The 22,674-nt window shown below is 40.9% G+C and overlaps 1 protein-coding gene across 5 annotated transcripts in view; it reads right to left on the bottom strand.

The window, feature by feature from the left end:
* LOC128878088 (hemicentin-1) overlaps nucleotides 1-22,674 on the bottom strand; it is a 253,712-nt gene that overhangs the window by 56,421 nt on the left and 174,617 nt on the right. For all 5 annotated transcript variants that reach the window (XM_054125956.1, XM_054125960.1, XM_054125959.1 and 2 more), the window contains 4 exons: nucleotides 21,370-21,531; nucleotides 9,276-9,460; nucleotides 4,186-4,336; nucleotides 246-357 (listed from right to left, as the gene is read on the bottom strand). In XM_054125956.1, coding sequence (XP_053981931.1) covers nucleotides 246-357; nucleotides 4,186-4,336; nucleotides 9,276-9,460; nucleotides 21,370-21,531 — 610 coding nt within the window. The remainder of the gene's footprint in view (nucleotides 1-245; nucleotides 358-4,185; nucleotides 4,337-9,275; nucleotides 9,461-21,369; nucleotides 21,532-22,674) is intronic.

Here is a 22,674-nt window from a genome sequence, read left to right as displayed (position 1 = left end):
GATTACCCTTGTAATAAAATCGAATCAAAGTAGCAAGAAGTTAATCCACCGATAATAAAGATAGGGTGATACCGACGTACAGTCTACGGCGATTCTGCGGAAAATTATTCAAACAGAAGTTGGATAGCAAAAAAATTATTATCCTTGTCGAATTCTGTGTTACATATTTTTCTAGCCGAAGTTTTCCAAAGATCCGCCTTGTGTCTGTTCTGACAGTCAATATCGTAGATTAAAAGGAAACTCACCATGTTACTTTTAGCAAGGTAGCTGGGTTGGCTTCGTAGTCGCAAAATAATATGAAATTTTCGGTCTCGTTGACGGTGATGTTTTCGGGTCTCATTCGAATTATCGGCGGATCTGCAACCAAATATCATACCAGTTAGTTAAAAATTTAGCGACCTATTCGATTATTCATTTATCAGCCTTAGATTATCGGGGAAATATTTATGAGATTTTAAATGTCTCGTCTACTCGAACGCGTTTAAACGAATCGCTGTGTCACTTGATCGCAAACTGCAGGTAATTTAATTAACGGTGCTTGAGCATCAAGGACGATTCAAGGAAGATTCGCGAGAAATTGAAAAAGTGACGTCGAGAGGGCCTCGTTTCGCCAAGGTTTTATGCCGAAGCACGTATCGTGTAAAAAAGAGCAACCTAAAAAATATGACGTCACAGAACACGCTGCCAAATTGAATGGTACCTATACTGTATCCGAAGAGAGGATGAGAGACAGAAGATTGCTGTCTCCCGCGTGACAAACGGAACAAGAAGATAACAAATCGATGATACCACGGAGAAATAAAAGCGTCTGTTTATGAGAATAAATTTTTCTTTCAAATTGTCCGTTATTATGTACTTGTATTACAATCGGATTATATGATCCATAGAGGACCGAAGTAAGTTCTTTAAAACGTCGAACAAAATGTTTGGAAAGATTTCACTCCCCAATAATTCTTTTCTACCGAGCAAGAACTGAAACGATTAATATTATTAGAAGGACAAAGAAACGATAAATTCCTCGTAGCGAAAGATTCCAGATACAAGAAGAAAGCGAAGAATTTGTGGTCTTTTAGCGCTGAAAAACGAAGCGTAAGTCCATGGAGGAATTTAAAAGTTTGAAGTATTTTCCAGCGGCGCAAATGAAGGCTGGGAAAATCCCCAAAGTATGATGCACGGGATATCGGGAAATATGATCTAGAATTTAAGGCGACAATCGCGACAGAAATATAGGGTGATATCGCATCGGCGAACAGAAAATCCCTCGTAAAAAAGTTAGTCGAAAATGAAATTGTTTGCACGAGGTTCTATCTTCGAGGAGATCGATTTCGAAGATTTATCAACAACAGGGGATTGCTACTTGTAGAAATAAATACCGACACTTCCAGTCGTAAACATTGACGAGTCCGTGCTTCGATTCCCGTAATTTCCAGTGGCTTATCATCGTTGTAGGAGAAGGGTAGGAAAACAGCATCGACGTCAAAGCGGAGGGTCGACCCGCGGTTTCTATTTCCGAAAATATGTCGTCGTCTGCGGAACGTCTGGGATTAAAACAACGCGCGTGCACGTAGAGAAGTCCTAGTAAGCTCAGAGCGCAGGTTCGTCCGCGTTCCGAGATATGTTTAAACACGGGCAGCGCAAAATGCCGGACATAAAACAAAACTCCCGTAAGTACGTAGTCGCGAGAGTGGCATGTCTAAGGGGAAGAGAAGTTGGAACATCGCCAGCTACGAGTTTCTCGTTTCCAATCCGTAGATAGCTTTCGTGCCTGGGTACAAAACGAAACTTCCACCGTCGCTCCGCGACGTAACTGGAAACATCAACGAGATGTACGGCTATCTATCTTCCTTTTTTCCTATCGCTGTACCAAGATCTCTCGGCCCCGGTGCACGTAATTGAAAGATACAAGAAGTTGCTTATAAGCGACGGGATTATCGGGATGTCCATCGAGATTTAACGCTTTCTCGCCATCGTTATCGCGAAATCGGACCCGAAGACGCGTTCATTCCCCGCGACAGAGACCGTAACTAGGACTTCTGAATCAGATTTTTGGTCGAGCGTGTTGGCTTCGTCGAAATCTTTTGAATCCATTCGCCGCTTTGAAAATCGTGATTTTCAGCGAGGTTCTTAACGAACAACCGAAATTGGATACCACATCGGTACTAGATAAATTTCTGCATCAGACATACAGGGTACGAATACTTATGGGACTGACGATATGCACTTTACAATATTTATTCAAATTTATATTATAATTTCAAACTCATTTCAAATTCCTATAACATTTGGCGTACCGGAGTTTTCGAAACGATGACGATGGAATAATCTGTAAGGAGCGTACCTTGCGTTTTCCTTTTGTTACAAACGGATGGACGGCGAGAATTGGATTTTTCGAGATTTTGTTGGATGACAGTGTATTGGATGGACATAGAAGACGCAAGATGAGTACTAGCTAAACAAGCCATATTTATTAATGCGGTGGAATCACGGGAACGGAAGTACAATACGACCAAACGAAAATATTGGAACAGAAAACAAACGGGAAATAACGCTTGTTTAAACTGAACATAAAATCTTGGTTTTTCAACGACAAACAGTGATGGGAATAATCAATAGTATCGGCCACCGTATAAAAGAGACATTCCATATTAAACAGTTTTAATTGGTAACAGGGTACGTGTCTATTTTTATAAACAAACTTGTACTCCAGAATGAAACTCTCCGGAAACATAAATTACATCATTGTTACTTATTATTTATACTGATTTTCTTGTCACCAAAGTAGTCTGCCTGAAAATAGAAAGGAGATACTTCTCAGACAATGTTGACGTATTTCAAAATCGATCCAAAATTACTTAGGTTTCCGAAGAAGCTAATTTTGCTCTGGCGTGTCTGTCGAGACCATTTTAGGATGAATTGAGAAGTTCTCTTTTAATGAAATCAGCGCGATGACCACATTGCCACAGTTCAATATTTTATGTTGTTAAGGATAGACATAAGAATGGTGCAGCGATTGAATCTGCTATACCACTGGATCTGTCTTAAAATACCGATTGAAACATTGTTTCTGATTATAATTTTTCATTGCTCCATATTGGGTGGCGCGAACGATTGAATATAAGAGTAACTTTTTTTTTATATTCGAACTCTCGTTGAATTAGTATCGATCTACTTCGGTTAATTAAAATCATGGTTCTAATCCTTCGTTCGAGGTGAAAAAGCGAATTGAAAAGGTTGCGATACAACACGAGTACATGTATACGCACACATCCGCGATCAGGGTCCGTGTGTAGTGTAACTTAATTTCAACCGAACTATATCGATCTTTGATCGAGAATCGTGAAAAAAAAAAATTGGGTGGAAGAATTGTCAAGAACGTTATGTACTTTTATTCGTTCGGTTCGCTAAAGCTAAATTAAAGGGAACTCGTTACGACCTTTTCGCGAATCGAGTCGTTCTCCCAGAGGAAAAATATCCTTTTAATCGTAGCTTTAGTTTCTCGTATCTTCGCGGGAGACAAGTGTACGAGAATCATTTGTCTGCAACGTTTCGACGACAATGCCCTCGACGGTTGGCGGGAACTTTATTGGAAAATTTATCCCAACGCAATCGTAAAAGGAAACTATTTCTTTCGAAATAAATCCGCGGGGCAAACAAGAATTTCCTTTTATCTCTTTTCTGTTTGATTTTGTATTTGCGATCACTTGTTCGAGATATAGAATTAATTATATTTTATTATTTTGTTTACGTGGACTACTGAATTTCTTTCTGGCGACGATAAATGGCTGATATATTATTTCGCGACAGTACGAATCGTGCCTCTCTGGTAAAAGAAGAATATGTTGTTGCTTTCGACGAAAGAAAGAAGCTAATTACTTCTGAAGAGGAACGCGGGTCGAAGCGTCGAATAAACATTAAATTGAGGAGAGGAAAAGTTGCATATTAAATTGAACCTGGTCTCGGTACCAAACGAAGAAAAATTATACGACTCCTAACGTTGAGGTTACGCGATTTTTCAAGGAGTTATTTGATTTTCTCAGAGATGGTATTAATGTTAAGAAAAAGTATATCAAACATTTATAGAGAATATCCCATGCGGTCGTGTAAAAAGGAAATGGAAAGAGTACGTGGGTTCGTTACGGCAAATGAAGGGAACGGAAGCGCTGGCGAAAGTTATGTCTCACTTACATAAAACTTCAATCGTGGTCGTCTCTTTCATCGGTTCCAGGTTGTCGGAACGTGTAACCGAGTTCTCGGCGTAACACTTGAACGTTCTACCGTTATCGTATTCCGAGGCGGTAAAAGCTAGGTAACTTATAGTTTCCGACGTGCCATCGTCCTGCGAACAAAAAGCATTAAACGTTTATTAAACTACCACGACATAACGTTAACAACCGTTCGGTCGGCCCACGGACTGTTAATGCCGAAACTCTCGCAGGGAAATAAACTTGAGTTATTTGGCATTGTCGAGTATTCGTGTTACATCGTGCGATGATTAGAATTGTGTTATACCAATCTCACCGAACAGAATCAGAACTTGGGGGTCGAAGCACTTAAATAAACCCCATTTCGACTACAATTGTCTTCCTCTACTTTTGCGTTTGGCATTTAATTAATAGCCTCTGTGAACGGTTCTTCGACGCGACTTCATTTTATAACCAATCTCCAAAATCTACTCGTCCGTTTCGCGAAACGCGCGCGTTCGTGGTCGTTTCATATTTCTTCGGAATTCAGTTTCATGCCTCGTTGCCAGCGGAGAAACGAATACTCTGTATGCTTTTTCGTGGAACGCAAAAGCGCAACAAAAAAAGAGGAGCGAAAGAAACAAAAAAAAATTGCTGTATAGGATGCGCAGCAATCGGAGAACACAGTGTTTGCCAAGCCATCGCTTTAATTATTTCGTGTTTTTTCACAGACCCGTCGCGGCTGTTTGTTTATCTAAACCAGGTCTTCTTAAGCTATGGGTCGAAGCGAAATCTTGGGGTCGCGAGATTTTAATTATTTTTATTTATTCGGTAATTATATAAACTACTGGACAACATTAGCGGAACATTTTTGTAAATGTTCATAATTATGAGAGTTTCAACCGATTTCGGTGAAACTTCGTGAGAAGTAGTCTTCAAGTGTCTTCTGAGTGTGTGCAAAGTTGGATTATTATGAACATTTAAAAAAGTGTTCCGCTAATTTTGTCCAGTAGTTTATTTATATTTTCTGAGAAAGAAATCAAAATCATCGTCGTGAATGAAAAAAGTTTAAGAAGCTCTGATCTAAACTAATCCCGATATCACGCTGTTTTCGTTGCGAGCATGGTAAAAAATCGCTAGGCGACCAAACGAATACAGAATTAATCAGTTTTCTTCCAATCAGCGGCTGATCGTTTGAGAAGCGCGGCACACGAGAATTCGATAATCGTTTGAACGTCCGCAGAAATAGAATTGAAACCCAATTCTGAAACGAGTCGATTCTATTTCGCGAGGTATACGCGGTGCACGTGTATGTAAGTAGCAGGTACGGTGACCTGAAAAAAGTATCATGCGCGGAGAGATAAATTCGAGCCTGGATCGAATGATTGTAGCTTCGTTTAGGAGATGTTGTGTTAACGATTGTTGTGCTGATTTTTCGCGATTGCGATGCTGCTGTTTAAAGGTCAGGAGATAAAAAAAAGTGAAAAAAGAAAGCGCACGGACATCAAAGTTGTTCAAACGGATCCACTTCATCTCGCGTAGACCGCAGTGATTGCATCGGCGAGCGTTTGCGGCATGTAATTACTTGGCTCTATGTAAATTCTGTCTGTTGCCACGTACAACGCCGTACGATTAGGTCATTACGCCACTCGTGCCATAATCAGGCACTCGATAAACAATGCTAATTATGATACTGCGGCGCGCGCATCGACCTACAAGTACAAATCTATGCACGTGACTGACCGACTCATATTTCATTTCGAGCGATTAACGTCTCGTTATGGAAACGAGTTCGATCGAAAATGGGCTAATAGTCGTTGAGATAAAATTTTCGAAAATTGTATTTGAAGAAATTTAGAGTCTGTACATCTAAAATTATAGCTTGAAAATAATTACACAACCGACGCTAGAAACTTTCTTCTTCGGTTTCTTTTCCACGAAGGAAACAAACGTTCGTTACGTGCTTGAAAAAAAAAAACTGCTACGAATCCGCTATGCCGCAACCCTAGTTGTTTGTTAGAAAATTTAGGACGCAATTACACGTAATAGCGGTCGCGGGAAAGACGATCGAGCGGAGACGCTTCTTAAAAAGTGGGCAAGTAAGGTGATCCGATTTCTTATTCAGCGATCCAAGTTGAAGTGACTTTATAGCCTTAGATATTGCCATAATGGATTTATGATGGCGGCGAGGCATACAGATTCACCGTATATGTGTTAGCGTTATTACGCAGCGTCGCGGGGAGCGAAATGACGCGTAATGATTTTCCGATGCGACGAGGCTGGAACACTTTATTCATCTGTGAAACCGCTTTTTCATACGCGACTAAGAGGACTTGATTCTGTTTCGCCAAGGACGTATCGATAACCGACAGTCGATTGGTTCACGGTTCATCGTCAAACGACTGTCCGAGACGTTGGTAGTATTTGATAGATCTGCGACAGAAATGATATTTGCGACGTAAATATCATTTCAGTATTTAAGTAATCATAGTCTGAAACTTTTCTTTTGTAACCGTAATTTGAAACTGTCCATATTTGCGTAGACGGAGCTGCGATACGATGTACCCGTTTTTCACTCTCGGCCAAAGTAACGAAAACCTCAATTGCTAAATACAACGACTCCATAAACGGTTTCGACAACGGTGCTAAACGAATTAGTTCGAGGCGAACAATTTGACCGAAATCCACGCGAAGTATGCCGAAAACGTCGACCAAATTTGAATAATTGCTTTCCCGCCTCAAGTATTATCAACTGCAAATTCTGTTTATTCAGCGCGGGAAGTAGTTTATTGCTCGCGAACTCGCTGCGGGGGACATCAAGTCGGCTTATACAGCGAGCGTGGTACTTTCTTCGTTAAAATATGTGTTCGAGTAGACGTTTAGGTGTGTCGACGCGACTGTGGAAATTTCAAACCGACGCGAAGCGGTGCACCGCGCCATCGTGACGGATCGCAGCTCGAAATTTATTAAAATTTATTCGGTACTTTGATCTCGACACTGCGCACCGCTCCAGTTGATCCGTACCACGGTTTATTATATTTTTTATTAGGTTGCACGGGCACGAGTCAAGAAATAAAAATAAAACAATACTTGCTTATTCCACGGATCGCAGTCTCGAAGAAGAAGCTCGTACCTGGAGTACGGAAAATGATCGACTAGGTGCGGAATGATCCAGCAGAATTCGATAGAGTAATTCTCGGAATGATAACAGTCGGGCACATCTATTCCGAAACTAATAGATTTCGAGTTATTCGGCTAGGAAGGTATTAGAATTTCGATCCTGGTACCGACACGTCGTGTGTGCCTCTCGACACCTTGGATGTACGTAAATAAACAGTAGACAGTGTTGTAACGCCCCGGTAGAAGCAGAATATCAGGAGTAATTCTCTGTTTGAAAGGGGACGGATTCAACGATCCGTGGTTCAAGGCCATTCGAGATCCGGATTAGGCGTGGAACGTTTGCACGACCTTCTAATTGCCCTTTGACAGCGAGAATGACACTCTCCTAGGGCGTGACATATTTGAAACAGAAACGTGATGTTTACTCAGTGCGCTGGTTCTATCCAAAGATATATTACGGGATCTCTAAAATCCGCTCTACCGTTGGGTTGATCGAGTGCGCGGTGGATGATTGTTGGACGATCATTTTCCATCAACGCGTACTTCTTACTAATTACCCCTTGACAGCGAGACTGACAACCTGCTAAACCACGACGTATTCGAAACAGGAACATGACGTTCGCCTTATACCCTGGCTCTATACAAGCTGGCTTCATACAAGCTCTACCATCACGTTGAATTAGACTGTTGCGGATGATTATTGAATGTTCACAGTCTATCTAAATGTATTTCTTACTAATTACTAACTCGACGGCGGTACCGACGGTCTTCTAGTCTCGATAGTCTAGACAGATAGGTCCTCAACGAAGCATTTCGAGGAAATCCTGCGTAATTCGTGAATTTTTCACGGACTCTATTTCTTATGTATAAACGCTATGCGATAAAGGGTTAACAAAATGGCGCCCTTTGAAGGAACAAAAATTGGATTTTCAGCGCTAAATTTGCAACTTTACCCTGGCATAAAAGAATACATTGCTGATATCGACATAATCTCGGTTCACGCGATGCTCTTACTTTACATGTATATGTATGCAAATGCGTAAATTGGTGTAGCAGTTTCCGCGTCGCCAGTTTGAAAATCGTTTTGAGAAGAACGCGTTTGATGTTTTTTTAGACCGTACAGATTAGAATACCCAATTTTGGATGCTTAAAGTTTCCAAACGAGAACGAGATACGCTCACACCGTTACCGATTTCGAAAATACGAATCAGAGATAATCTGGAACATCTTGGAGCGCGTTTGTATGGACGAGGAAGTAGAGGTTTCTCGCTCGTGTAGTCCTATTTCGATATTAGTTCGTCTGTATCGTCCTTATCCGCTTATTAGTCTACGATAGATTCTATCCTGTAACTATAGAATAGGATCTAGTTTCTCCCGGGACTCGAGAAAGGGTCATCGCACGCATTGCTCTCCCAGCTCATTCCCAACTGTGCGAGTATCGTTGTCATGGACCTTAGACCAGGTTTCGCCCATGGGTCGCAATATCTCTATCCTCTCATGACTCCGATCGGGGTTTTCAATCTTTGGTCTCCAGGGTACGTACGGATGCGTGTAATCCTCTCTGACCAGGAACGGGGTTTCCACCTATAATATTAGGTTGTACCACGCGAAATCACCGTTTTCAGAGGTCGAAATGAAAGCGTCGCGTTTTCCAGAAATTTCATTTTTATAATTTTGTTATATTTTTCGTGCTCGAAGACCGCGGAGTGTTGAAAGAATTCTAAAAGTATTATCATTTGTACGATCCTTTGAAACCTTTATCCCGAGAAAAAGAGGATGCGAAGGAGTCGTCGTTTTCCGGCTATCAGACGTGACTTCAACGTAATTTCAGTTCCTATTTAAGGGTGGCGAGAGTTGAATCGCGAACGTTCCTGGAAATATCGACTGGTACCATCAAGATTCAGACGGAACGTTAGACATCGATTTTGCCGCATTAATTTTGCAAGAGAGACTAATTTCCGAGACGGTACTTACATTCTCGTGCACTTTCGTCTCGAACATCTCGAATCTGTCGTTGCTTTCGTTCAAGTAGTCGGTGCCGTTCTGCCAGGTGACGTTCGCAGCTGGTCTCGCTGCTCGTACGGTGCACTGAAGTAGGATCTTCGTTCCTTGCACGGCGTGGCCTACCACTCCGTTTAAATCCATCTTCAGAGGTCGCACTGGAAAAGATGTCGCGTTGTTAAATTATTTAAACCCGTTCCCAGACGTTATTCCCCAGGAAAGAGTTAACCCTTTCAGACCCGACGTTCACAATCGAGGACATAAAGTTTAAAAAAGTTTTCCTCGAAAACTACACTATTAGGATTTTTGTCTTAATATTAAGATTGAAAATATTTTTATAACAGAATAAATATGTCCCGTTACACAGCTTGAGAAGAACAGCAAATAAAGAAGAGCCAACGAAGAACCAAATAAGCATAACTTTATTTCCGTTTTCATGCTTGAAATTTTCATAGGACCTCGATTCGTCGACAGCCTGCGATGCCTTGCTTATAAAAACCATTTAAATTTCCCTTTAAGTGATGCGCGCCAGACAAGGGCGGAAACCCCAAGAAAATAAACGATAAGTCTCGTAAAGGATGCATTATTCAGAAAATCCAATTATCGTGTTACGCGGACTTGACAGTAATGCAATCTTTTCCCGTCGCTCTTTTTCATCTAACAGCAACGCGAAGCTGCAACTGATTCATGATACGTTCTCTGTGCTCTGCTCACGTACACACCCGCGCAATGTCAATTTGGACCCGTATGGACGTATCTAATGCAACGCCCACGCTGAGCTCCTGTCTGCGTCTAGCGTCTCTTGCAGGAATAATATTAAAGTGTATAAGCACGAAGGTGTGACGGCTGGAAAGAGGCGGAGGGTAAGGTTGAGAAGGAGGTGGTCGCATAATGCGGCATCGATGGCTGGACGTGGCATTTTAGGAAGCGAGAAAAAGCGGCGACGTCGTTGCAGAACTTCCCAGGTTTTATTTTCATCTACAGGTATTAATTTGTAACGCGCGACATTTCTTGGCTTGCAATGGATGAAACTTTTAATCGAAAGTTTTCAGACCAGAGGAAGAAAATTTACGAGATTTATTTGGTAGTTTTCTGGTAGATTATGCTAACATACATCCACTCATACATCATTTTTTAATAATATTGGGCTGCTCGGAAAGTTCATGTCGATTTTTGATAGGTGGTACAGGTCTGAATATATCGAAATGGTTGAAAACAAATAACATGTATACATCCCTTAAAAGGTGGAACGTTTGTGAAACAAAATGGCACCTATGTAATTCAATAAATACATGTATATATATATTATATGCCTTCGAATTTTTCGTAGAAATTGGCACGAACTTTCTGGCCAACCTAATATTTTTGCTACGACGGGCAACATCGTTTAGCTCTCTATCTGCTAGTCCTGTTTATCAGGAATACCTATCTAGCGCACTCTGCCTTGGGCTGATGCTATTAATCGTTTGAATACTCTGTTCAAACTAATTATGGTCAAACTAATTACTAATAAACTAGAGAGTAATTGGAAACTGTTCAAACTGTTAATAGCGTTACATCTGAGTGTACTAAATAAGCGTCATCGATAAATTCAACTGTCAGATCTAAGATGAAACGTGGTAATATTAGAATTTTTGCTAAAAAAACTACACTATTAGGATTTTTTTTCTTAATTGTTACATACTAACTTTAGTCCAAGTTAACTAAAAAAAATAATTCAGGTCTGGAAAGGTTATAGTTCATAATAATTCCAAACAACAGTGAATTAAACAATTCCATGGTTCATTTGTGACTCGTCTGTGTATAAATACCATTGCAACCGATTAAAGGAACACCTAGATAATTTTTGTACCGAGAAATAGCTATCGCTAACGAGACCGCACGAGACACCGTGTATTGGACAGGACTGCATATTGGATAACTGTACAAATCGAAGTTTGCAGGATGTCCAATAATAGAATCAATCGATTCGCAAGCTGGTTTTATTTCTCCATTCGGCATTGGTCACGTTTTGGATTCATCCCTTTTTCGTTAATACGCTTAAACGTCCATTCGCTTTTATATTTCTATTTTATTTTCCCGCGGATGGGCTCGATCCTGCTATGTTTTGTTCTACGTGACATTGATTGAAATTTAAATTGCTCCCAAATCGTCAAACCGATGGCACCTCTTGTAAATCCCGTAGGACGAGACCAAAGGCGGTTACGGAAGACTCGTCGAGCGAGAGGAAGATAGAAATGCGTAAAAGTATATTTTTGAAATAACGCGAGTCAAAGTGGAATATTACTCGCCTCGATATCGATTTATAATTAAAATTTTTGAAAGCACTTGTTTGCTGTTCGATCTCGCGATCGTTCACGTCACCTCCTTAGATTTGCCCCCGAACGTGACGCGAAGATATTGTTATACATCAAAGTGGCCCAGAATCGTCTTTCCTCTTTTGTGCTTTCAACGACGTTCGCGTTTAGTAAGCAGTAAAATTTTTAAGCGTTCGACGCGTTCGTGTTCGCTCGCTATCGCAGATGTCATAAAATCACGCGGGGATTTCACAAATCCGTCATAAAGTTTACGTGTGAAACGCTTTCGTTTGTCACGTTAGGCCGACAGGAAACAAAGAGTGAAAGTTCCCGAATGGAAACTTCGGCTTCTGTCATCGCGGCTGTTTGTGTAATTGAACTGCAACCGAAGAGGTAGGCCAGTTCTGTGGCTCGTGTTGCAGTCGCTCGCTGTGAACGTAGATGAAAGGCCGTCGATGGAAATTAGGCAAAAATCGCTGGAAATTCGAGGAATCCCTAGCCAGAAAAAATTCCGACCCCGAACGCGTTTAGAAAACTATCCGATCCTGACAACGCTGATTGTCGTTTCAATCGTACTCTCTACTGGAATAAAAGGAATGTTACTTCGTTATTTAAGTCCTTGATTTTCGTAAAGGCTGTATGGATGTTAAAGACACGTTCTAATTTTAGCGCACACTATGGAGTAAATCGTCGATGCAAGTCCTCGAAGGTAAAGTACAACGTGTTGAACTTCTGTCCCATTTATTCTGTTTAAAACAAGCAGACAAGAACCCTCGATGAGTAAGTTATTTCATTGGTGTCTCATCTTTTGTTTAATTAAGATTTTATGGATCACTCGATGCAAATAAAGAATATCGTTGAATAACAGAGGAAACGAAACAACTCCTGAATACTCTTCTGCGAATATCCTGGCATTTGTTAAAACTGTGTTAGTAAAATACAAAACGACGAAAATTTGAGTGTAGTATTCGCGTGACGTGCGCGACACGTATACAAATGTGACAATCGCGGCGAAGATTTATAGGAAGTGCTTACATATACCGTCGAAACAGATGAGTGGACGTTTGATTGTGGAATACGCCGTGCGACAAGCGAAGACAAAACCTGGTCCCCTATTGTTTTCAGAAGGGCACTCCTGCAGATTGCCGGATGCCCCGAAATATCGGTTTAAGACAGAGGAGGATCGTGGCTGAGGGACAAGTCCGTCTGGCCTCCGCCGCTTGTTTTATTTGCCACGATTTCGCTGTTCCCAATTAACAATTATCTAAGGCGCAGTGGCTCGGGCATCGGAATTTAATTTGATATTAATTACGCATAGCACATTTTGAAGATTATGTAGCAACCGAATTGACACGCTCCGAACGGCATTCGATATGTCGAGGAATTGAATTAATGTCATTAAGCTATCACATTCAGCATGGAAACGAATACGCTTCGCAAATATTGTTTCCGCGTTGTATTGTGTACGAACAATAACACGATATAACGATACGTTTTATGATGCCTCCGTGTTATCATTGGCACAAACGGTTGAGCGATGGAAATTTCAATATCAATGAACGTTGTCGCTCTAGACCGTGTCGGTAATTGGTAACGGTAGAGAATATTTTTTTTATAACCGATTCGATAATAAACTCGCGTATTTTCAATTTAAATGTACTTTTCATCTGTGGCGACGGAATAAGATTTCCTCTCATTTAACGAGATTTTACGAGATTCTAAGCTCGCGTAACGAATGCAGGGAAGAAACGCCGTCCACAGTTGATCTACCAACCAAGAATACTGCTTCCCGAGAAAAAGAAACAACGCGATATTTGTTTTCTTTCCAATCACACTGATGAAGAAATAAAGTATGCTTGTTACAGCCACGTATTTTATTCTACTACCTCGCTGGCTCTCGTGAGCGAGGGAAATCCACAGAAGAAAGTTCTCCGGAGGCGATTATACGAAAGATAATTCCGGAGCGAAACCAACGAGCGGGCAATCAGCGAAACGACGCGGGAAGAACGCGAAGAGTAAGACTGTCGATTCGAAATAGAGGTCGAGCAAACAGAGAATTTAATATCGGGGATTGCATTTGCTTTAAACCGCGTCGCGTAGCTCGCGCGTACAAAATCGCTTGTCGCGAAACGAGTTTATCGACTTTGGCTCGCGAGGTTTTCGAGAATAATAGGGAAATGTTTTGGCTCTGAAGGATAATCGAGGAAAACGAAAGTGAACTTCGAACCGAACGATGAATTATACCCGAACGGTATTTCTAACGATGACGTGCCAAGGAGAGATCGGTGTCAAGAGCAACGCCGAAGACATCGATTTGTCAAAGCAAGAGAGCAAAAGAGAAATGTTTCGTCGGCGTAGTACCGTATGCGGGAACTTGACTGCGGTTAAGTTAATTAAAGTAATTTTGGATTAGTGTGGACACCCGTTACTGAAATTAAAAGCGTTCATTATCTGCATCGGCAAATGCATATTTTGCATGCAAATGCATATTTTATATGCACGCATATGCACGTTGCATGCGAATATGCAAAGTATATGCACTTATATGTAGACTACATGCAAACGCGTAGGGTGTATGCGCAAATGGCAGTTTAAACAACTCTAAACAGGTGGAGAGGGAAATTTTGGAAAGAAGAAAAGAAATCTATATCCTGTTACGATGATAATTTAAAGTGAGTCCCGTAAAAGGAGAGTCTGAAGTGCGTTCCACGTGATTTTCTTACATCATCCTTTCTGTAAACTTTATCTCGCCAATTACGATCTTTACTTCTGTAGTTTGAACCGCTCTTTAAAACTATTTCCGGTAATTGATATCTCAAGTTTCCTTGGCCTTGTTCGTTTCTCGGGAGTTTACTTCATTGAGGATTGTTTTATGTTTGAGAGGGTAGTTCCAACACTTTGGACCCGTACCAACTGTGTTAAATTTTGCTAATTGGCGATTCTTCAATAACGTAATCAGGCAATAGATTCTCGCACGGTAGTTTAGGTGTTACAGTATTCACCCTTAATTACCAGAGGCACTGAGGAACGACCTGTCGCGCCAAATTTAACCTTTCTCCATATATTTTTGCATTTCTCGACCCTTGAAGATCAAAAATAGAAAAAAAAACAGGTTCTTAACCCTTTGCTCTCGGATGTCTCTTTGAGTGGACTTCTGTATTGTGGAATCTTCCGACTTCTGATTCTCATACTTGAGAAGTGATTTATTTCTGTTCCCACCGAAGTTCAGCCCGTGTCCCTGACTCTCATCCTGCACCACAGAATTATTTATCAATGGATAAATGCGTCCTTCCCTTTTCCGGGACCAACTTTCTTCGAATTCCTACCGATCATTACCGTTCCTCGATTCTCAGCAGCTGTTTGTTCGCCGATCAATTATGCGCGGGGTCTAGGTACAGGGGTGAAATTTTTCTTCGCCGCTGAAAGGCTTCTGGGAGAGTTGGCAGACTGGGCGAGCCGAGCCAAAGAGAGTTTTTAAGTCTGAAATCGACGGGGATGCGATTTCCGAGTCTTGTTTGCCCCCAAGAAACGGCGCGTCTGCAAACTCCGGGCAGGTGTCTTTCACTCGAAGCTTCTCCGTTGCTCGCCAGGTTTCTAGTCCTGACTTTTTGACAGCAGCTGCACTGGTCGCAAGACTTTCGCAGATACGTTGACGCCAGTCGCGACGATTCAACTTTCAATCCACGCAAGTCGTTAGAAGCAGCTTACTTAATCGATGTATGCACCAGCCAACACCTTCGATGACGGAAAAGGACGAAGTCTCGGACGAAAAACGCGAGGATATCTATTTTTATCGAGTCGATGAATCGCGGAGGATTCATTGTTTCTTTGAAGAATTGTTTCGCGAAGCTTCGATTAATATTTTTGTTGGTCGTAGGAATAATTGATCTCTTCTTTCCAAGGTAGAGGGAAACTTACGAAATACTTCTAATGAATTCGTATATAGAACGTTCGATATCTCCTTCTTTTCCTTAATGGGGAGGATTCACAGGTTAATCTTGCGTCAATTTCTTGAGCAATCAGTTGCATGAATTATTGGAAGAAGTTCCATTAGATGTACGTCGCGTGTGATTTATGCACCACGGAGCACCGTTCCATTTTAGTCGAGTATCCAGACGTTTCTTGAACGAATGATTTTCTATCGAACGGATAGGTCGTACAGGACCTATTGGCCGATCTCTCCGTTCCCTAGATTTATTTCCGTCGGATTTTTATTTTTAGAATCACTTAAAACCATTTGTACATTCAACGTCCGTTGCCAGGATTGAAATACTTCGACTCGATCGAGAAACTATTCCATGGCATTTGCAGGGATTGCTCATTAGTGGAATCAAAAAATAACTATAGGTTGCACATTGCCGGACCGGAAAGGAATAATAAAGCCATACATAAAATATTTGACAGTTCTCTTCTCCTTGGTAGGGGGTATTGGCAGCGAAATACAGCTATAATTCCAGTAAAATTCTTTTAGCGTTATAGCGAATATTTTCTATTGCGAAAGCAAAGTACAATAGTGCCTTGGAATATGCTCGTATCTCAGGATTACCGATGAACATTTTTGAAAGTTTGGCACGTTTACGTTCCAGAAATCTTTTCTATCTTGAGATATGGCCAACCTTTTTACACCTCACGGCTCTTCGTCACGGTGAATCCTATTTTTATCGACTAAACGTGAACAATACCTTGTAAGCTTGTTACATGTATGACCAGTGGATGTGTACACGTGTATAGAATGTTAATAAATCTTCCTCACATTAAAGCGACAAAACATTTCACAGAATTGTTGACAAAAGTTAACAAGTTTATACGCTTGGCGCTTTCCATAACTCGATCACCTAGGATAATATCGTAATTCCAAGCTCGAGTGCTCTCGAGCGCGGTTAAAAGGATAAGTATAATTTTTCGATTACCTGAAAAATCGATGGCGCGTCTATTCCAATCGTTTCGGTTAATTGAGATTGTATCGTGTTACGCTATTATTGATAAACCTGATTCGGTTACACGTAATCGCGTAATGAATACATGAAATATCGAATGCATTGGGCTATTGGATTGCATTTTTGCAATTTTGAATTGTTCGCTTTTTCGATCTGGTGTAGTAAACGACGTTGTTTGAAACCAGATCGCATAAATCCTCGTTTAGTACCAAAATCCATTGTGTCAAATTCACTTATAACGATCTTAATGTTATCGAGAACAATTGTGATTTTTGAATGTAAAATTGTTTCAAATTGGGTTGTGGTTTTCTATACGAAGCTTCATAGTTATTCAATCGAATGTTTCGGATTTATGATTAATTAACAATTGTTAGCGGTGAAATTTAAAAAAAACTCGGCACATGAATTGGAGATAACGAAATTTAAATAAATCGAGTTCAAACGAAGCAATTACACATGCAAAACTATTAAAAGAAGCAATTAGAGAGGCTGAAGCTCAACAAATAACTCTCCACAAATTTCATTTTTCAGTCCTGATAATTATACTTAAAGCAATCTAAATATTACATCGTTAATTGTACGCGACATGTAATCGAATTGAGAACAATTGTTAAACCGTTTCGCGTGATCTTTTTCGAACGTGTCACCCGCAGCACTACTGTTCGTTTGTCCGATGAATAAATAAATTATGAACAAACTGTAAGTGTAGCTTCCAAACAGGCACAGCAATTATGGAACGTGATCTGCAAATTTAATATCGTCAGATTAAATTCAAATTGTGCTGGCTTTGTTCGTAGAGCTATTACCATAAGGAATAATCGATCGCCTGGGGATTCGGCGCGTGGATCGCGAATAAAAATGTCTATTGGAATAATTACCATAATTACCATTAATTTCATTCGTTTCTAATTTATATAATCAAATCAACGGAACTTTTCGTAACGACTCTATCACTTTGCGTGGCTATTATCTCCGGCATAGAATATTCTTACCCTTACTACAAGCAGTCAATAATTTGTAAAAGGAGAATAGCTTTACACAAAGTACTCTGCAAACTCGCGAGTTTCTAGGATCCAAAGTCTCGACATATTTGCGTTTAAAGCAGCCACCCTATCCTTACTATATTTACGTACGACGAGTGTAGCAGTATGTGCTTTTACAAGAACGTAATTATTTACTCATTAAATCTCCAGCTCACTCACGGGAGTAGATTATATCAAGCATACCTCCTGGATCCGTAATTAGCGGTTAGAAAGCATCCGTTTAGCTCGCGGTTTAAATAGCGATGTCTATAGACAAATTACTATATTTATTAATATCAGACTGCGGATTTTATGCATCCGTGGCGCGTGCAAACGCGAAGAACGTACGATAAATGTGTGCGGAATATGTGTACTTTTGCGAAATGAAATGTTAATATTATTACACTTTTTCATGAAATATGTTCCGCATACGTTTTACACGCATATTTTATCCTGGCATACATCGTAAATGCAGAGAACGTTCGGTATAATTATTACGTTTCGATATGCTTTTTTTCAGTTATTCTTTTTTTTTTTTAAATGAAGGTATTTTGTAATACAGCGTATACGTCTGTACGAATGGAAACGTAGATACTATTCTTACTTGAAACAGCGTACCGATACGTGAATCGGAAATTAATTTATCCTTACTTGAAACTTATCGTCATTTACTCTTCAACGTCAACACTATGTCTCTTTCATTTACCGTTCGCTAATTCTTTTTTCCGTCTCCCAGCAGAGTCGCACCTCGTTCGAACTGACGTTTCTAGAGATGGCTGAAAGGTGAGGACAGTCGGTTTGATTGGCTCACCTGCCAAAACGCCAGACACTCGCACGCACACCCACGCCGAATGCGACCATCGATCTGAACATATCACGAACGACATCGATTCTTTTTCGGCGTTGACACGCTTCAATCGCGAAGGCTATTGTTCGATCAACTGATTGCGCGTGTTTACGTTTCGGCCACTAGCCAGGTGACCTGTCACCCCATCCCAGATTATTTCCCCTCCCCGCCACTCTGTTTTATATTCTTGTAATTTCACTTTTAACGCGCAACGCTACGAATTGTTTTTACCTATTTTACATTGCAATTTAATAATGTATATATTCTCTGTAAATGACATTTCTTCCCTTTTCACATATTTTCACGTATGAACGATCAGAATGAAATGTTTAATATCCCAGGTAAACGCATGGCGAAACGTTTCAATATAATACGTTTACACGACGCTTATTTGATCAGTTTCCATTCCAGTTGATTTATCGCAATAACAACCAGTATTTACTACCAATTTTACGTACAATTAGTCGAAAGTAAATGTATTAACACGTACTTGTGACAGATTCAGAAAATGAATTTTCTCGATAACGGGGGACCATACAAAAAATTGTCATCGTTTTTCGATTTGTTCCTGCTCGGAGAACCCTTTCCCATTTTATTATCGGAACCGAGGCACCCTGTATAACGCGTGATACGATCGAACAGTAGTGGAATTAAAGAACGAGGGAATCAAGCCCAACTCCGCAGATTAGAATAATTTATCGTCAGTTATCGCTTCATCGCAAGCTTCTAGCGTGCCATGTGTCTGAAAGAAGTGTTTCGCTCGCCGCGTGAACCAAATCGCCAGCAAACTTACGTAACAGTGAATAAATGGTCGGTTAAAGTCCCTCCGTTGGCTCCGAAACGTTTCCCGCCACGTCTCTCTCTCTCTCTCTCTGGCGTAAATTTCGCAAACTTATACCCAGTTGGAGGACGAAAAGAAAAAGGACAAAACCGAGCTCGTTCCATCGTAAGGGCAAGTGGATTAAAAGTTCAAGTTGCGATCGTAGATGCGGCGAACCGGTCTCCCTTTTTCTCTCGGCTCTTGATCTCTGGCAGATCTTTCGTCGAAGCTTATTACTGTTATTGTTAGGAAATACGAGGTAAAGCAGCACCGATTTTAGGATCTACATATATAATGAGATGAATTATGACGATAGCTAATATTGATATTCCTGTGACATTGCGTGGCATTATGTATTACTTATCGATAATTCCAACCTAAATCACACAATGCCAACCGTTCGATAATTCCACACAGCAGTTACGGAGTGATATAGATCAGACGTTTCGCGTGGTACTATGTAGTGATCCTTACTTAATACAAGGGCTACAATGCCGCATTGCCATGCCGGATTCCAGATACTTGATACGATACGACGCATTACAGCGCCGTTATCTTATCTTTTGCTGAAATTGAAGATCTGTATCTTTAATTCAAATTTGCAACATGCCAGACTACTTTGATTAAGCAGGGCTACTGTTCCCAATCAGACTTGGTACTCCTACTAAGACTATAATCCGACGACTTTGCACGTTAACCTTTTCGCTGAATTGTTTAGATTCATATCAAATTTAATCGATTTGTGCAGCGAACTCGAATACTTACTAAAGAAAGATAACGCGATAAATTTGAAATAAATTCAAAGTTTAGTATTCGTTTTACTCGGCCCATTTCGCAGAACTATCGTGCTAGACGCGCGAAAGTGAACCACAACTCTTGAATTATTTATACGGACGTAAAATGACGATTCTGCTGCACCAGCGACGACTATGTTACGTCACGCGAAACACGTTCTAGTGTCAAGTAAGGGAACGAATTATGCCGGAAATGAAGCAAAGAAACTATTACGCGCGCGAATATGAAATAACTAAGCTTTCCGCGACATTTCCTCCATTAAAACTAGGAAGCCTCTCGACGAGTTTGATTTCCGACTAAACATTCTCAACTCTGAATAATTTCTCTTTTTTTTTCGGCTAAACAAGCCTTCATCAAGTGCCTCTAGTTGACAAGAAAATGCGTCGGAACGAAGATATAATTTTTAACGCTCTCAGCTGCAATCTCCGTCTTACGATTCACCACGTTCCTCCAGTTGCGATTCAACCGTGCCACGCATTATGCGCTAATCGGGAAGCTGGTTTTACGAGTACACGTCGCGAAACGCTTATCGTGTCCCAGAGGATCGAGTTAGACGGTAAACGCGTCTCATAATTCAAGGATCGCGTCGAACTAACGGTATTTCTGCGAACGTACGAAAACGACATGGCAGAGATAAACGACGCAAAATTGAAACAAGGGTGGCGAAATTGAAAGGAACGGATTGGACAAGGTTTAATCAAGTGGAAGAAAACTGACAGGAATAAATTAGAGGAAATCAGATTAAAGGAAAGTCTGTTTGCTGGGAATTCATTAAAAAGGAACGTGACTTTCGAGACGTCACTGTGTGAAAAATCTTCCACGCCAGACTGAATTCTTGCGTTTAATCAAAATGTTGACCGAACGGAACAAGAACGAATCGCAGCTTCGACGGAAACTAGGATGGAGACTCTACGTGAATCCCGCACACGCGAAATTTAACGATTTTAGTTTCAACGGACGATTACGAGGAGGAAGATTTTCGCGAAGTCACGGCCAACGTGATTTACGACTGTAACGACTGTGAGGCTTGATACTTGTTGACTTCGTTCGCACTTTATAGATCATACGTCGCTCACAATCTTCTCGGACAGAAATTGATCGCAATCTGAAACTCTCCTTGACGATGGGTGGAGAAATGTTAATCTCGGAAGGAGAAATCAGAATTTATAATCTAATCATATTATGTATTCGCACATGCAACGAGTCAGATTTGTGTAACCAATTCTCAATCTCGATAGTGTCACTTGCAGATTTTCGGATTTCGTGTAGATTTAATTTGGTATCCCAAAATTTTCTCTAAAAATCTTCGATCGCAGGAGTACCCTGACGTATGCATCTGCCAAACTTACCGTGAACATCCAGTTTGACGTCGACGGTGAGTGGTTCGACGAGTGCTATGCTGTTAACTTTGCACGTGAAAGTGGCGCCCAGCTCGTCACGCGTGATATGCATCTGCAGTAAGCTACTCCCGGTGCCTACACCGTTGTCAGCGACCGTTGTCGTACTAGTTGCTGGAACACACAAGAGCAGACACGTTTAGCTGTGTTTTTAGATCAAGTTTGAGGTATGGAACGCGCTTGTGCCGAGCGTCGAGCACCGAGACACCTAAAGCCGCGTACGCCCTTCGTGTTATACTCTCAGCGAAAAAGAATAGCGGGAACGAGACACAGAGACGTTTGTACCCCGCGGGTGTAACGTTACCCGGAATCTCTTATCTAGTCGAAAGGGACATCTCTTAGAGAAGATTCTCGTCTACCTTAAACCGATATGTCGCCGCCAATCGGCGGAGTGCCCCTACGAGCACAATACACAATAGGCCAGGATTTGCGTTTGTTTGTTGCATGGCGGCTTTCACAAACAGATGTGTAATTATCTGTCTCGACAATGTGCGTAGCTGTTGCAACTACTCAGGATTTTACTCGCGGCCTGAGTTTAATTTATTATAGGATCGCGTTCTAACAAAAAAAACTACGATTGAAGAAATAAAAGGGTCTTTTAATATTGAACAATTATTTGACGGACATTGATGAAAATTGATTGTCCGAGAGATATTTCCGGTGCTTAATAAGTAATACGATGTCTACGATAAATTTCTGCAGAATCATCGGGACAGTTGTTTTAGACAGATCGATTCTCGGGGCAATCTTCTTGACCATTAAATGTCTGTCACTCAGAACTTTTTCCCCGACGAGTGTGATTGCTTTCTTTGTCATTATAGATCGCAGACGTCGTTACGGTCATCTCTCTCCCCGTAGAAGAAAATTTAGTATTGAAATAAATAAAAGCATTACTTTTGGAAAGGGTGCCTCTATTATTAAAAAATCTACGCATGGATTATATATGATTTACTTATACTAGGAGTTGAAAAATATAAAATTGTCAAGTGTCATTTACTATAGGGGCAAAGGTCTGCTTTCGATCGAGGAAAACGTGATTATACCGGTAAGTAGAACGCGGACCGCGTGGACCGCGTCAGACTCTTGGTCAGACGCAAACCTTGCGACACGTCTGTCTGATTGAAGCGTCTGACCCAATACGAGGCGTAACTACTTCCAGCGCTAGCCACACTTTGTCCTAATAGTAGACAGACGTTGAACAGACGTTTAAATGTTGAATTACTATGAATTGTCTTTAGAAAGCAGATCAGGGAGTAA

The sequence above is a fragment of the Hylaeus volcanicus genome, chromosome 6 (assembly GCF_026283585.1).
Source record: "Hylaeus volcanicus isolate JK05 chromosome 6, UHH_iyHylVolc1.0_haploid, whole genome shotgun sequence".
NCBI classification, from domain to species: Eukaryota; Metazoa; Arthropoda; class Insecta; order Hymenoptera; family Colletidae; genus Hylaeus; species Hylaeus volcanicus.
The sequence above is the reverse complement of the archived record's forward strand: the minus strand, read 5'-3'. Positions and strand labels throughout refer to the sequence as shown.